General features: G+C 43.8%; 1 protein-coding gene across 2 annotated transcripts in view; it reads right to left on the reverse strand.

Annotated features, from left to right (window-relative positions):
- The window catches only part of RSBN1L (round spermatid basic protein 1 like), a 109,796-nt gene that overhangs the window by 26,700 nt on the left and 66,120 nt on the right, over positions 1-16,976 (reverse strand). For both annotated transcript variants that reach the window (XM_075064500.1, XM_075064498.1), the window contains one exon: positions 386-639. In XM_075064500.1, the coding sequence (XP_074920601.1) occupies positions 386-639 (254 nt within the window). The remainder of the gene's footprint in view (positions 1-385; positions 640-16,976) is intronic.

Consider the following 16,976-nt stretch of genomic DNA (forward strand, 5'->3'; position numbering starts at 1 on the left):
TTTAGCGCTACTCCTCTCGTTTGGGAGGAGTTCCGAAATCGATTTAAGGAGCCCTTTAACTCGATATTAATGACGACGTCGTGTGAACGGATACAGCATTAAATCGGTATATCGGCCATTAAACCGATTTAAAGTCGCAGTGTAGACCTGGCCTGAGTATGTGCCAAGGACAGTAATTGGTCTCTGTTCAGATCTAAGGCTTAAAAACCCTGGAGACTCAATGGCTGGATGCCTTCACAGGAGCCTGGTGAATGGCCAACATGGGTGCTCAACCAGACCTGTGAGATAATAAGTATTACAGTTCTATTACTTTAATATAGAACAGTGGTTTTCAACCTTTTTTTAATTTGTGGACCCCTAAACAATTTCAAATGGAAGTACAGACCCCTTTGAAAATTTGCAGACTGTCTGCAGATCCCCAGGGCTCTGTGGACCACACGTTGAAAACCACTGATATAGAGTATTTGGTACAATATCTCCCCTTTCCCATCTTCCCCTTACTTTTAAGAAAGGTGAATCTTCCAACATATCAAGGAACTCTGAAAAGTAATCCCCCACTTCCTCATCCACTGCTCCAACCAAGCTGATCTGTCTCATTGGGCCAGCTCTATATGTACCATGGGAGTATGTTCTTTTTACCTGAAAGAAGAATATGAAAGTCAATTACGAGTTACATTGAATTCATTAGGACTCAACAAAAGTTTACAAATCAATGCCATGTGCACATCCTGTCTTTCTGTCTTCTCTAAAACATGACACACATTAATACTGTATACAGTCCATATTAAACAGTATTAACAACTGTATTATATACTATCAATTATAAAACCATTATTTCGAAACACCAACTGGCTGACATAGCAGGTAGCTTGAATGTAAAACATTTACTATAGCTGAAAACATATATTTAAATACAAAAGAATAAAGATAGAAGATATTTCTGCCAAGTTGCAAGATTCACAGTTATGTCAAGTTAAGGTGGAATTTAACAGGGTGTTAAATATTCATTACTATGCATATCCAAACAAGCAGCAAGATGTTTTGAGTGATGTTCTTTTTACAGAAAGGGGACGGAATGTTGAAGTTATGGTTGCATGACAGCTGGCTAGAAAGAGGCCTGCAAAAGAGTAGAACAGAAGGACAGAAACAGGTAATAAGAGATAAAACCAATATGAAGCAGAGGAAAGTTAGAGAGTGTAACAGTATAAAGGAGGTGAACCTATTGAAAGTATGATGATGAAACAAACCATCTTAAAACTTGAAAAAGGGCAAAGAAATGAGACCAAAGCCATGTCTACATGGAGACTGTCAAGAAAGTTAAGGCAAATCAACCAAATGTATGCAAATTAAAGCACATTAAACCCCCAGGTGGGTTTTCTCATTCAGGAGTAAAGTGGCCTAAGGCATGTCTACACTTGAAACTTACCATGGGTTTTGTGAATCTCCCTTATGTGATCTGCAACAAGGGTTTCACAAGCAGTTCATACACATCACATTGTTATCCTGTGATTAAGGTACTTCTGCCTTGTATCACTGCACCCACACAACACTGCGATGTTTTGAAATCAGCAACCAGCATTCTGGGCAGACATCCCAGAAGCACTGCTCTGCCACTGTACTCTATGCATTCTCGGATTTTTCATGCTGGGCACTCAGATACTTATTGGAAGACAATCGAATTCTGGAGTTTACTGTCAAATTAAATTCCCATGATTCCTAATTTATCCTATCATGCATTAGGGTTTTTAGAGCCATCCAGTACCATTTTCAAAGCACTGTCATGCAACATGCAGCACACATTGTGATCGCTACAATCCACACTGTAATGAACATAAATAAGCTGCTGTTAACATCTGAAGTTGGGCAGTGACTTCAGAACTGGGATGATAAGGGGATCAGAGAAGGAGAAGGCTGAAATCATGCACATATCGTCAACTTTTTTTCCTGAAGCAGCTTCCCTTGGTGGAGCACCGCTCTGGAGTGTGGCTAAGGAGTACTGACTGGTGGGAAAGTATAGCACTGCAGATTGGGCATGAACACGAGTGGCAGCAGAATTTCAGGATGTCAAAAGCCACTTTCTTAGAAAGCTTTGCAGAGTTTGCACAGGGCTACAGCAGCAGAATATCTATGTAAGAACTGCCCTCAGCATAGAGACGAGTGTGGCCATCCCCATCTGAAAGCTTGCCAACCCTACTACCTACACCTTACAACCAGTCAGTAGCTAACCAGTTCGTTGTTGGTAGATCAGCTATCCGGGCTGTTGAAATATAGATGTGCAATGTTATCAAGAAGGCTCTATCCCACTGTATCTTAAGACTGGGCAATGCACAGGCAATTCATTGGTTTGCATTGTTGGGGTTTCCAACTTATACTGGAGCCACTGATGGGTCCCACATGCCTATTCTTAACCCTCCATATCAGGCCTCAGAGTCCATCGACAGAAAAGATTTCTCCCACTCAACCCCCTGCCCCATGGTGCTGCACGGCCTGTTTGATCACCATGTAAAGTTTACCAGTATTTATGGGATATGGTCTGTGAAGGTCCATGACTCCAGGATCTTCAAAAAGTCTAGAATGTTTTCTCCACTGACCAGTGGAACTTTTGCATCAATAGTATCAATGTACCTTGGTGGTAATGCCATTCCATCACTCATTCTGGAAGACTCAGCTTACCCTTTGCTTGCCTGGCTTCACAACAGGTGGCCAGACTTGACAAATGTTTTGAACAACCTGACTGGAGGCCCCTACAAAAGGATGTAACTACTCTGTGGCACAGAGCAAGAGACGCATTGTGTTCCAACTTCGAGTTTAGGTGCCATTTGTAAAGAATGCATGTACTTTTCCATAAGGCACTCATCAGCATTACTGAATATGTCTGCTTGTGTATGTGTACTGGGGCAAGGATTTAATCATACTTGGTGTGTATATCACCACATTTCTTGTTGCATTTTAAAGAGATTGTGAGAATTGTTGTTATATAATGCTTGAAAATGTAGATGAGGGGTTATGTATTTATTGTGCATGCGTGGATTCTGTAACCATGATATGCACATTTGAATGAATGATGCAGACTCCAATCATCATGATGTAACACACTTTCAACTATTTCAAAAGGAATGAAATAAACCATTTGAACATTGTGAGCAGTAAAATATATATTCAAATTCATAAGCTGGCAAATTCAGTTTGAAGACCATGGTGCTCCATCACCGGTGTCTGATGTGCCACTCATTGCTTCTGACTTTCCCACCGCACTCACCCCTGCCTCCCTATGGGTGCTAGGGGAAAGAAAGGACAAAATGGAAATTATTGTCCAAACTGTAGTCTCCATGCCAACAAGGATAAAATGTTGCTTTTTCATTAAATTACAAATTCCTTTCCATTAGGCTCTTTCCCAGTCCTCAGTGGAGCTTAGAAGATGGTAAGAAATGTTTGGCAGTCTCCCCCTTTGTACAGCGGTCCTGAGCTTGTGGCGTGAAGAAAGGATAGCTAGGGAGGTGTCTGTTCTGACAATTTCAGATTCAGGAATAGTATTATTTCCAGGTGGACTCTGAGTCCACCTGGATAACTTCACTGTACAGACAAGGGACCAATGGCTTAGGAGCAGTTCTGCAAAAAGGACCTAAGGGGTTACAGTGGACAAGAAGCTGGATATGAGTCAACAGTGTGCCATTGCTGCCAAGAAAAGGCTAATGGCATTTTGGGGCTGAAATACGTATGGCAACTGCACAGCAATCGAGGAACGTGATCATTCCCCTCTATTCCGACATTGGGTGAGGCCTCATCTGGAAGTACTGTGTCCATTTTGGGCCCCATACTACAAGAAGGCGTGAGAAAAATTGGAAAGAGTCCAAGCGGAGGGCAACAAAAATTATTAGGGGCTGGAGCACATGAATTTATGAGGAGAGGCTGAGGGAATAGGGAATTGCTGAGTCTGCAGAAGAGAAGAATGAGGGCGGGATTTATAGCTGCTTTCAACACCCTAAAAGGGGGTTTCCAGAGATGGATTCTAGACTGTTCTCAGTGGTACCTGAGTGACAGAACAAGGAGTAATGTCTCAAGTTGCAGTGAGAGGTTTAGGTGGAATATTAGGAAAAACTTTTCACTAGAGAGTGGTGAAGCACTGGAATGGGTTACCTAGGGAGGTGGTGGAATCTCCTTCCTTAGAGGTTTTTAAGGTCAGTCTTGACAAAGCCCTGGCTTGGATGATTTAGTTGGAGATTGGTCCTGCTTTGATCAGGGGGTTGGACTAGATGACCTCCTGAAGTCCCTTCCAACCCTGATATTCTATGATTCTATGATGGAGAAGGGAGTGCTTGCTAAAAGGACTGCTTGCTAATAACTGAATGTGTTCCTCCGCAGCTTGCTGACAGAATAGCAGTAGCTTTGGGAGTGAGGGGAGCATTGGCAGACTAGTAATTGAACATATGCTTCTGCAGGCTGTTCTTACTCGGAGGAGGTTACCCTGATACATATCCCCAAAAGACAGAAAAGGATGTGTTTAAGAAGGTATTGAACAAATTTGAAAGATATGTTGTGCTGATGTTCGTTAGGATAATTCCCCTAGAGTTGGTGCAGGAATGGAAGGGAAACAAGCTCTCTGGACAGTGCTGAGATAGCTGCAACACTCAGCAATCTTCCTGCAAAATTAGAGCACTGTTCACGCCTTAAGTTGATATTTAACATCCACGATCAGCATAAAGTGCACTGCAAAATTAACAGAATTCTGAAACAAAATAATTCATGTCCCTTTTAGTTAAATGTTTTGAAATCTCTACGAAAATGTCTATAGCATGATTTGGGCAAGGTAATATAACTCTCGTTCACTCAAAACTGAGGGCATTCACAAAACTGTGGACCATGACTTTGTTTCTTCTCTGTATTTGATACCTTTCTTCAAATAGTCTCATGGGTTAACTAGGCAGTGCCACCATTATGTGAGAGAAAAGGGGTTGGGGAAGCGGGAGAGAAACCAATAAGCACCGTCATAAGGGGATGTGGGACAGTACACGGCAAGCTTAAGCAGCACTTGTGTTTCTGTTTATAGAAAAAAGGCACGGAGAGTTTGTACAGTCTCTGGTATGGCCATCACTGAGTAGCAGGTGTAGGTGAGACACAGGAGGCAGAGAGAAGGTAGACCAACATTGTGGTACCCTTTTCAGTATCTGGAAATAAGTTATTCAAAGCCCTCATCCTCCTGGCTTAAAGTGTTACTGTAATATGTCATTCCACACTCACTAGAATTGGTCTCCTCCAGTTTGGATCTGTGCCTGTGGTTTAGAGTGATCCTCCAGCTGTGGTCTGAGATGCTCCTGAATCTCTGCAACTGTGTCTGCCCTAGAGTTCACTGGATGAATGAGATCCTGGTTTGGAGGCTCAGTCAGAAAGTCCACAACATGCTATGGCTGAGTGGTGCAATCTCTAGCAAACATATTGTCCAGCTCCTAATAGTACCAGTAGACTGTGCTAGCTTTCCCTGAAGTCCCATAGTACTTAGTAGTTCTATACTCCAGCTGGAGCTCCTTTGCTTTGATGACGACTTATGAAGAGTCACCAAATGCTATAGGTGAACATGTGCCTTACTGCAACACTGGAGAGCGTCACAGTTGTGCCCCCATCTTGCATTTGTCAGGATAGCCACTTTCACACCTGTGCTGAACAAATGGTGTTCAGATGTGCCTGATCACATGCCTCTCTCGAGAGGGCAATGAAGTCTGCAATCTCAGCGCAGGACCACAGTAAAGAATGAGGATGACTGATCAATAATCAGGAGCATGACAGAGGTTTGTGAACTCCACAGCAGCTGGAATTAAGAAAGACAGAACCTGGCTGTGTGCCAGCATTTAAAACAGGCAGGTGACAGCTGGTTAGGATGTCCCATGAGCAGTGATGGGCACACTAGTAAACAGAGAGGATGAGCAGATAGCCAGTCAAGTGTGGTATACCAATAGGATGACTTAGCAGATGTGCAACCATTTTTTTGGGATGAAGATGCACTCACACCTACTTTGCTGAAAGTAAACTCCTCCCGCATCTCAGTGAACCCATCTTCAAAGTGGGATTAACAATTCACATTAAAACGCTAGATGATTTATAACAAGAAGGAGAAACATTTATGGATGCAAGGCATTTAACAAAAAATAAATTAATCCACAACAAATTTCAAGCACAGACAAGCCCTTAGTTCGCTGTAGCTTAATCCTCCACCAAGGAGAGTTAAGCTACAGGAAACTAAGGCTTGGTCTACACTACACGTTTAAACTGATTTTAGCAGCATTAAACCGATTTAACGCTGGAGCTGTCCACACTACGAGGCCCTTTACATCGATATAAAGCACTCTTTAAATCGGTTTCTGTACTCCTTCCCGACGAGAGGAGTAGCGCTAAAATCGGTATTACCATATCAGATGGGTAGTGGCCTCGAAATCAACGGTATTGGCCTCCGATCGGCATCACCACATGCATCCTGTTGACTTCTCTGGTCAGCAATCTGAACTCCAGAATGCGTGGCCAGGGTAAACAGGAAAAGCACCGCGTAATTTTGATTTCATTTCCTTTCTGGCCTTCAGTGTGGAGCTCTGATCAGCACGGGTGGCAATGCAGTCCCCAAATCCAAACGAGCTCCAGCAGAACTCGTACGGTACTGGATTTGATCGCAGGGTAGACAAATCTAGGTTCTTTATCAGAGCTCTTTACAGAGACGAATCCAAAGGTTTGAAAAATCAGGCTACCAGTGGCTTGGCAGTGATCAAGCGTGGAAAGCAAAGAATCAATGCGATCAGCAGGGGGAGGGTGGTGTACTGAGGACTCCAGCTATACGCCCACAGTCACACAGCAGTCTTCCAAACATCATATTTGTTTTTGGGCTGAGCTATAACCAACACAATCGTAAGTCGAAAACACACCTTACGTCCACGCTGGACAGATATAGTCGAGCAATTACTCCTCCCACCCACAGGAAAGAAAAGGGAAAGAATCATTCTTGATATTTTTCAATGTCACCCATAGTCTAAATTGACTGAACGAGAGCGTGTCGGCATGAACCAGTTACACGCAATGTACAACATTCCAGCTACTCTCTCTATAGTGTGCAAGAACACAGACTGCAAAAATCATGACATGCATATCAATTGTCAAACGTCAAACGAGCAACGTAGAGTGCTCTAGGCTGGACAACAGGTTGAAAGGGAACAGCCAGGGCGCCTAGAATAAAGGTAAAATGGACTAGCCTTCCCGGTCTGTCCCAGTAAATGGTACAGAGCGGCTGGAACTGTCTTCCAAATCACGCACGGGGCTGAGCTCCAACGCCCTCCTTTCCTGTTGTAAGAAAGATCTGTACTGCTGGACCTATCATATGCTAAGCACTCTGCTGGGCTCCTCTGCCAGCATCACTGCTTAATGTTCTGCCTGGACTGTCATGCCCAAGGAGGTCGCCTCCCCTCATTTTATCTCACTAACAAGTCCTGTTTCTTATTTCTGCATTTCTTTATACTTCATGAACAATGGGGGGACATCTGCATGGAGCCAGAAGTTGGGGCGGAGGAGGGAACAACGTGGTGGTGGTTGTTGAGGGGTATCCCGTGAAGCATAGCACTATCATTCTGGCGCGATCTGACAATGGAGCTCTGTGCTCTCTGATACAGCCGTTCCAGTAAACTTGCCCCTAATCTAGGAGGCACTGGACTATTTATTAGAAACCAAAAGGATGTAGATGAACTGCATCGTCGGGGTCATTCCTGTTTTTGCCTTTCACCCCGGACTGCCTCAGCCAGGGGCACCCATTGATGACGCCGACCAGTAGCGAACGCATGTACGTCTCTCATTGCCATATTACACTGCGCAGACAGTACAAAGACTGATAACGTCTCTCGTTTATCACATGCAAAAGCAATGATGCTGTGCTGTTTAGCGTGGCGATATGCCTCTGACCACGGCATCGCACATATACAGTGCTGTAAAAAAAAAAAAAACTGACAGGGCCGCTTTGCGCGCTAATGGATCTGCAGGGCAATCCAGGGAAAAGGGCGAAATATTGTCTCGTTGCTTTGCCGGCAGGAAGGACGGAATGAAACATTTCCCAGAACCACTCGCGCAATATTTTTGGCCAATCAGCACTGAGCTTCAACCCAGAATCTAAGGGGTGGGGGAAACTGCAGAACTATGGGATAGTCTACGTGAATAGCTACCTCACGATGCAGCGCTCGAATCAACGCTAGCCCTGAACATGGATGACACACGCGAAATTCATCGTGCTTGTGTGTGTGCGTGCACTCGACTTTTATACCATCGTTTATAAACGCCTGTTACGTAAATCGGAAAATCCCGTAGTGTAGGTACCTAAGGCTACTTTACTCTGAATGACGAATCCAAGGGGTTTGATGCATCTTTGACCAGTGTGCTAATTGATGTCACATTAGTTGATTATATTAACTTCCTGGTGTCACTCATATTAGAAACCACTTCACTGGGGGCAAGATAGAGACCAAACATTGCGCATTCCACCAGGTAAGGGAGAGCTTCAGATCCAGAACTTTTGGGGACTGATGGTTAGGAGTTTATTTGTACTCAATGTATTTTTTTTTCCTCTATCATTTCTCAAATAAAATCACAATTAGAAGCGATGATGCGAGTAAATTTCTCCACAAGAGATTATACTTTATATTTTTAAAGATTACTTTCAGTCAATGTGGTTTCAATAAATCTCTTTCCTTTCTAACTTACTATCATAAGATATATACTTTGATTAAGAACATAAATGGCCGAATGGGTCGACCAAGATCCATTTCCACACAGTATCTCGTCCCTGACAGTGCCATGCCAGGTGCCCCGAGAGAGTGGACCCTAACAGGAAATGGATCAAGTGGATTCTCTTTCCTGCTTGTCCATCACACCACCCTCTGACAACAGAGGTAGGGCACCTATTCTTACCATCTGGCTAATAGCATTAAGATGGACTTAACTGGATAAATTCAATGGAGGTCTCTTTTAACACCCTCACGTCGCTGAAGACTTCACAACCTCCTAGGAGGCAAGGAGTTCCAACAAGTTGATGTGTGAACACTTCTTCCTTTTATTTGTTAAACACGCGCCTCATAATTCATTTGGTGCCGCGCTGCCCATAGTTCTTTATAGTCATGGGAACAATAAATAATTGTTTGCCTTATCCACTTTCTCACACACAGTGCACGCATGATTTATATACTTCTATCGCGTCCGGCCCCGTGGTCGTTTCCTCTTTTCCAAGCTTAAAAGTCCTGGCCTCTCATCTCCCCTCATACGGGACCAATTCCAAATCCCTAATCATTTTAGTTGCCCTTCTCTGAACCTTTTCTAACGAGATGAGGAGACCACATCTGTATGCAGTATTCAAGATGTGGGCATACCATCGATTTATAGAAGGGCAATAATATATTCTCCGTCTTATTCTCTACCCCCTTTCTAATGATTCCTAACATCCTTTTTGCTTTTAGATCACCTCTGCACACTGCATGGACGTCTTCAGAGAACTATCCACGATGACTCCAAGATCTTTTTCCTGATTCATTGTAGCTAAATTAGCCCCCCTCATATTGTATGTACAGTTGGGGTTATTTCTTCCAATGTGCATTACTTCACGTTTATCCACATTAAATTTCATTTGCCATTTTGTTGCCCAATCACTTAGTTTTGTGAAATCTTTTTGAAGTTCTTCAGTCTGCTTTGGTCTTAACTATCTTGAGCAGTTTACTACCATCTGCAAACTTTGCCACCTCACTTTTTACTTGTTTCTCCAGATCATGTATGAATAAGTTGAATAGGATTGGTCCTATTCAGATTCAATTCAATTCAAATTCCAACTAACATTCAGAAGGTATTAATGAGGTTTCTAGTTTTTACTTTATAGACAAGCATTGACAGACTGTACTTTTATAGAAGTTATGCAATAGGAAAGGAAATAGCAAGCACTGGACTTTGAAGGGGAGACAATTTAAAGAATCAATACTAAGAGAAAAAAGTCTTCATTAGCAGATACACTGCTCAATAATTAAACAATAAATAAGAAAGAAACTCATAATGAAAGCAGACTAACCAGTAAGAACAGTATTCAAAGGGTCATAAAAGGTTAGCATGACACTTACAAGTAACCAGAAAAAGACATTGCACTCATTGCTTCATGAACGCTTAATTTTATTGCATACATACGTGGACTCACACACAATGTTGCTGCATGTTATATGAACAAACAATACTTAGGCATAGAACAAGACAGAGCACCGTGAAGCAGGGAACCAAAACCACAAACTTTAAGAGGAACCAAATCCTGGAGTGAAAGTCCTATTGGTATTAAACAAAACATGATCACATCAAAACAAATGAGAAAGCAGATGTATTAAAACACAAAGTAGCCAAAGAGGGACACCTCATGGAGTATCACCTATCATGATCCTGCATTCAGAGCAACAAGAAAAAAGGGAAAAAAGAGCAGAAAATAGTTAATTATACACAATTCACTCACATCTAAACAGACTATTAGATTTATAAGAACAAGGACAGAAGAGAACCAGCAGAAGCAATCCCACAAAATATAACTAAATAAGCCATACTGCAGAGTTGAATACCTTGTCCTTCCTAAAAATTAGACTTGCATAACAAATTGTGTTCCAGACCAGTAGGAAGAACCTAGTCTTTCAGAACATCTGCTGATCACTAAGTGACAAATGAGTGGAGGCTTAAGTGAGACCTTTGAATCACCAAATGTTTATATAAACCAAAAATTTATGCTACTAAAGTCAGAAGCAAGGAGGTGGACTCAAAAAGTTTTTTTATGATGTACCCAAAGTAATCCAAAGCTTTAACTAAATGGTACAGTCTCACACATTAGGGACAGTAGATTTTTCAAGCACTGGGTTGAAAGAACGGTAAATGGGCACAGTGGACAGCACAGATGATGTGGGAGAGTTTGTCAAGGTTTAAATCTGGCAAATGTTCCTTTATTGGGAATTTATGCCACTAAATATCTACAGAAACATGACATTTGAAAGTTTAATATTGGATTCATTTTAATCCTTGAATGAAAAAGTTGAATGTAAGATTTACTCTACAGAAGGAAAACAATCAGAAATTCTTAGGGAACAATAAGGAAGTTGTTACTGTTAGAAGCCTGGATGATAGGGAGAATAGAAGGAGAGGTTAACTGGTTTTTTGAGAGGGGGTGGATAAAAGACAGAAACAACTGTCACTGGATACTGAAGGGAACAGGTGAAGTTGTGAAGTGTAAATGGACTTAGCTGACAGAAACTAGAAATTTGTGGAAGGTGGGTAGGGATCCAATGATAGTTCTATATAAAGCTGGCTAACATCATATTCTTCAGTCTTCACCTAGTGTTGTATTAACTGAGTGGTTATGCCTCATTCTAACTGTAATAAATGTGACAGCTGCTGACTGTAGATCTGGCTTGACATGAGTAACTGGACAAACTAAATTAAAAAATTCCAAAAAGGTCGAAAAAGCTAATGTCTCTTACCTATTTGCACAAAACCAAAGCAAAAGTATGCCACCCTTCAAGGACTATATTTAGTAAATACAGTGTTGCAGGCAAAATGTACTACATTAAAAAATAAATGCAAAAAAAAAAAACCCTCCAAAAAAAACAAAGCCACCAAAAATATAGCTAAAAATGTTGTCACTTCAAACAGTTTGGCACTAAATAGGAACTACTGGCAAAGTTCAGAGGGAATTGAATAGAGTTGAGGGAATGTGACAATGTGTTAGAAGTAGAAAGCCATTAGAAGAGGACATTTAAATTGGTTTAAGGAGATGAGATGATTCTTGGTTTAGATGAATTGAATAAGACGGTTACTCACCTTTCTTAACTGTTTGTCCCCTTTGAGATATGTTGTTTCAGTGATCCATGTCATATTATCTGCGCCGACCGCAGTCTCTAGCTGTCCGGTATGATATTTTTACCGCTATCAACACCCAGTGGTCGGCCTGGCGAGGCTCCTGAAGTGCGCCTTCATGGCGTCGGGATAATACCCCTACGCGACCAGTGCCCCATAGTTCTCTTGTCCGATACTTCAATAATGGGGAAAAAGGGGGAAAAGGGCCGGGGGGTTTGGATGATGTGAGCAACACACTCCGAACAACAACAGTTACAAAAGGTGAGTAACCGTCTTTCTTTTCCAGTGCTTGCTCATATCGATTCCAATTAGGTGACTCCCAAGCCTTACCTAGGCGGTGGGGTTGGAGTGAGACATCGCTGAGTGCAGAACCGCTGAGTCATCGTCTCTAGACTGCTGAACTAACGTGTAGTGAGCTGCAAAGTTATGTACAGATGACCAAACAGCAGCTCTACAGATCTCCTGGAAAGTGGCCGACGAGGCTTGGGCCCGCGTGGAGCGAGCTGTGAGATGCGGAGTCAGGACACCAGCCAAGTTGTAACAAGCGCGGATACAAGAGGTGATCCATGAGGAGATGCGCTGCGAAGAACCAGTGGGCCTTTCATCCGTTCAGAAACTGCAACAAAAAGCTGAGTTGTTTTCCTAAACAGCTTCATACCCTCGATATAAAAGGTGAGGGCTCTACGAAAGTCAAGGGAGTGCAAGTGTTGCTCCTGCCACATGGAATGGGGCCTTGGATAAAAGACTGGGAGGAAAATGTTCTGGTTCACATGAAAGGTAGATACCACTTCGGGAAGGAAGGCAGGGCGGAGGCGAAGCTGCACCTTGTCTTTGTGGAAAATTATATACAGTGGTTCAAACGTGAGGGCTCAGATTTCAGATTTGCATCTCGCTGAAGTGATGGCTACAAGGAAAGCTGTCTTCCAAGATAGATGAAGGAGCAAACAGGTGGCCATTGGCTCAAAGTGGGGCCCCGTGAGTCTAGAAAGGACCAGGTTTAGGTCCCATGCTGGAACAGGCTGCAGTGCTTGTGGGTTGAGACAATCTAGACTCTTCAGAAATCTAACAACGATCGGGTTGGAGAAGACAGAAGAAACACATTCTCCTGGATGGAACACCGATATGGCTGCCAGACGCAACCTGATAGATGATGTCGCCAGGCCCTGCTGCTTCAGGGATAGGAGAGAGTCTAGGATGAAAGGTATTGACACCTGTAATGGAGGCATGGCGCGCTGCCCACACCAACAGGAGAATCGCTTCCTTTTCGCCAGGTACATGGCCCAAGTGGAGGGTTTCCTGCTGCCTAACAGAACTTGCTGCACCATTTGTGAGCAGAGTAACTTCAATTGAGTTAGCCATGCAGTATCCACACTGTAAGGTGGAGGCATTGCAGGTCGGGATGACAGAGGCGACCATGGTCCTGTGATCTCAGGGTCAGCCACAGGGGGAGTGTGATCGGAGACTTTACTAATAGTTCCAGGAGCGTAGTGTACCAGTGCTGCCCGGCCCATGCTGGAGCAACCAGAATCATGCGTGTCTTGTCCCTGTATAACTTGAGCAAGACGTTGTGGACCAGCGGAAATGGAGGGAACGCATAGAATAGCTGGTCTTTCCACGGGAGTAGGAAAGCATCTGATAGGGATCCCGGACAACATCACTGGAGAGAAGAGAATACCTAGCATTTCCAATTGTTGCACGAGGCGAATAGGTCGACCCGGGGAAACCCCCTCCTCAGGAAAATCGGAGTGGATGACGTCTGGGCGAATGGACCACTCGTGAGTCTGGAAAGATCTGCTGACGTAGTCTGCCAGCGAGAGAAATGACGCCACCAGATGTATTGAGTGGGCTATGCAGAACTCCCACAGTTCTATGGCCTCCCAGCACTGGGGAGATGACCAGGCTTCCCCTTGCTTGTTGATGAAGAACATGGCCGTGGTGTTGACTGTGAGGACTGCCACACAACAGCCATGTAGGAGACAGCAAAACGTCTTGACATGCAAGGCGTACTGCCATCAGCTCTCGTATATTGATGTGGAGAGTTAGTTCGGAAGCAGTCGAAAGGCCCTGGGTTTGGTGTTCCCCAAGGTGGGTGCCCCAGGCCAGAGATGATGTATCTGTGACAAGATATAAGGAAGGTTGTGGGGTGTGAAATGGTACCCCTTCGCACACCGACGTGGGGTTCAGCCACCAACTAAGGGAGGCCAAGACCGGTTCCGGAACCGTGACCACCATGTTCAGGCTGTCCTGACCTGAACCATAGACCATTGATACCCAGGCCTGAAGCGGGCGAAGCCAAAGTCTGGCATGCCTGGTTACGTAAGTGCATGACGCCATGTCCCCAGAAGGCCGAGGCATGTCTTTATCATGGAAGTCAGGAAGTTTTGGAGGCTACAGATGATATTTGCCATAGCCTGAAAACGAGTCTCCATAGCCTGAAAATGGCAGGAGAGCACGGGCGAGTCTGGAGTCTAAGACTGCCCCGATAAACTCTATTCTCTGGGTTGGTTCCAGAGTTGACTTTTTGCTGTTGAGCAGGATGCCCATCTTGAGGAACGTGCCTAGGGTGAGCCGGATGTGAGATTGCACTTCTTCCCTGGTGTAGCCCCTAATGAGCCAGTTGTCTAGATACGGAAACACCTGGATCCATTGTCAACGAAGGTAAGCTGCCACGACTTCCATACATTTGGTGAACACTCTCAGAGCCGTGGACAGCCCGAAGGGCAGGACAGCAAATTGGAAGTGTTCGTGATTTACCACAAAGCGAAGAAAGCTCCTGTGTGGAGGATAAATCACTATGTGAAAGTACGCATCCTTCATGTCGAGGGCGGCGAACCAGTCCCCAGGATCTACGGAAGGGATAATGGTCCCCAGGGAAACCATGCAGAACTTCAACTTGACCATGAATTTGTTGAGTCTGTGCAGATCCAGAATGGGCTGTAGCCGCCCCCCCTTTGCCTTGGGGATTAGGAAGTAGCAGGAGTAGAACCCCCTGTTCCTTAGTTCCGATGGAACCTCCTCGATTGCTCCCATAGACAGGAGTGTTAGGACCTCCTGTATAAGGAGTTGCTCATGAGAGGGGTCCCTGAAGAGGGACAGAGGGAGAAAATTGGAGACAATATCCCCTTTCCACTGTGCAAAGAACCCATCGATCTGAAGTTATAAGGGACCAAGCATGGTGGAAATGAGAAAGACGATCTCGAAATGGAGGGAAAGGATTCTGGATAGAGAGTGGTACGCTGTCCTTGGGCACATCTTCAAAAATTTTGCCTAGGCCCCGACAATGGTTTAGGACCACCTTTGGATGTCTTGCTGGTGAGGACTGGTGCCATGGCTCTCTATCCAAGTCTCTCTGTTGTGCAGTACTCGAAGTTGCTGCTGGAACACTGCACACCGAGGCACTAGGTGCTGGAACTTGGCGTGCCGAAGGAGGAGCCAAGTTGAGGGCCGCCTCCTTAAGAAGCTACTTGAGTCTAATGTCCCGCTCCTTTTTGGTTCAAGGCCTGAAAGCCCTACATATCTTACACTTTTCGGCCTGGTGAGACTCCCCGAGGCAATTTAAAAAGGAGTCATGGGGGTGTCCTGTTGGCATAGGCTTTGAACAGGCTGAGCATGGCTTAAACCCCGGAGCCTTGGGCATGAGCCCAGAAAGCAGGCAGGGAGGAAGGGGAAGGAACCCCTTCCAACCTGCTAACTTTATATACAAACTAATTCTACAACTATCAAGACTACTGTACTACACTAACTATATAACTATAAGAACTAGAACAATTATCCAAACCGGGAAGTAAAAGCTAGGTAGAGTGGAGGACAGCAATGCCACGCTCCACAGTTCCAATGACCATCACAGGCGGTAAGAAAGAACTGAGGGGGTGCTGGGTCGGCAGGGATATATATCCAATGCCATGAAGGCACCACTCCAGGGGGCTCCACAACCAACCCACCAGGCGTTGCTAGGGTAAAAATTCTCCGACGATCGTGCATGTAGCATGTGCACATCTAACTGGAATCAATATGAGCAAACAGTCAAAGAAGAACCCAGCTACAGTAGTATAACTCAGTGCAGTCACATCCGGGGAAACCCTTAGTGATAAAACAAATTGTGCAAAGGGGAGGTCAGGTGATGACAATTAGCACCACTGTGTTTTTTCCCCTATTAGAAGTGTTCATAGCCATTCTACAGGAAATGGGCCCTTCCTAATGAATGTGTCTATAAATAATCAATTGTAAATGACACTGCACGTACACAGTGACAATTTTATTTGTATTACTAGACTATTGACAGTACAGTTGAGACACTGGGATGCAGGTAAAGTAAAAACTGCCTATGCTAGTAACAAGTATTGTGTGGTGACTAAAAAAAGACCACTTCTGGTATGACCCCAGGGGATATTATTTTATTTAGCCTATGTTCTGTTTCACACTTAAATCTCCTATGGTAATGCATATTTTTAAATAGTTATACCATTTTTATAATGTAATAAAAGCAAAATTAAAATAAAAAAATGCTTTGAAGACAAAGTAAACTTGTAATGTAAAATTACACCCTAGTAGTCTACACCAGAGGAGATAAGCTTGCACCCCCAGGAAGTACTTTAAGACTATTATTAATAGTAATTGAAATAATTACAACTACTATAATCTTCAAAATGTGCTGCTAAATAGTACACTTTAAAAAAGAAGAAAAAACAAAAATACAAATAAAACAAATGCCAATAATAAAAAGAAAAACAAAAGCAGTGGAATGTAACCCTGGCCTGAACCGAGTCACTGGACATATGTGAAGCTTCATTTCTTGGGAGACAGGATTAGGGAAGTAAACGGATCAGCAGGCTGGTAACAGAACGTCTGTACTAGCTAAGGCCAGGTCTACACCAGATAATTAGGTCATCACAACTATGTGGCTCACAGATGTGAAAAATCCACACCCCTGAGCGGCATAGTTAAGCAGACTCAATTTTCTAGTATAGACAGCGCTAAGTTGACAGAAGAACTCTTCTGTCAACCTAGCTACCGCCTCTTGGCAAAGTGGATTACCTATGCCAACAGGCTGCCCCAACACTGATCAATATTGCAAATGAGTGATTACCAAATACCAG

The sequence above is a fragment of the Chelonoidis abingdonii genome, chromosome 1, assembly GCF_003597395.2.
Source record: "Chelonoidis abingdonii isolate Lonesome George chromosome 1, CheloAbing_2.0, whole genome shotgun sequence".
NCBI lineage: Eukaryota > Metazoa > Chordata > Testudines > Testudinidae > Chelonoidis > Chelonoidis abingdonii.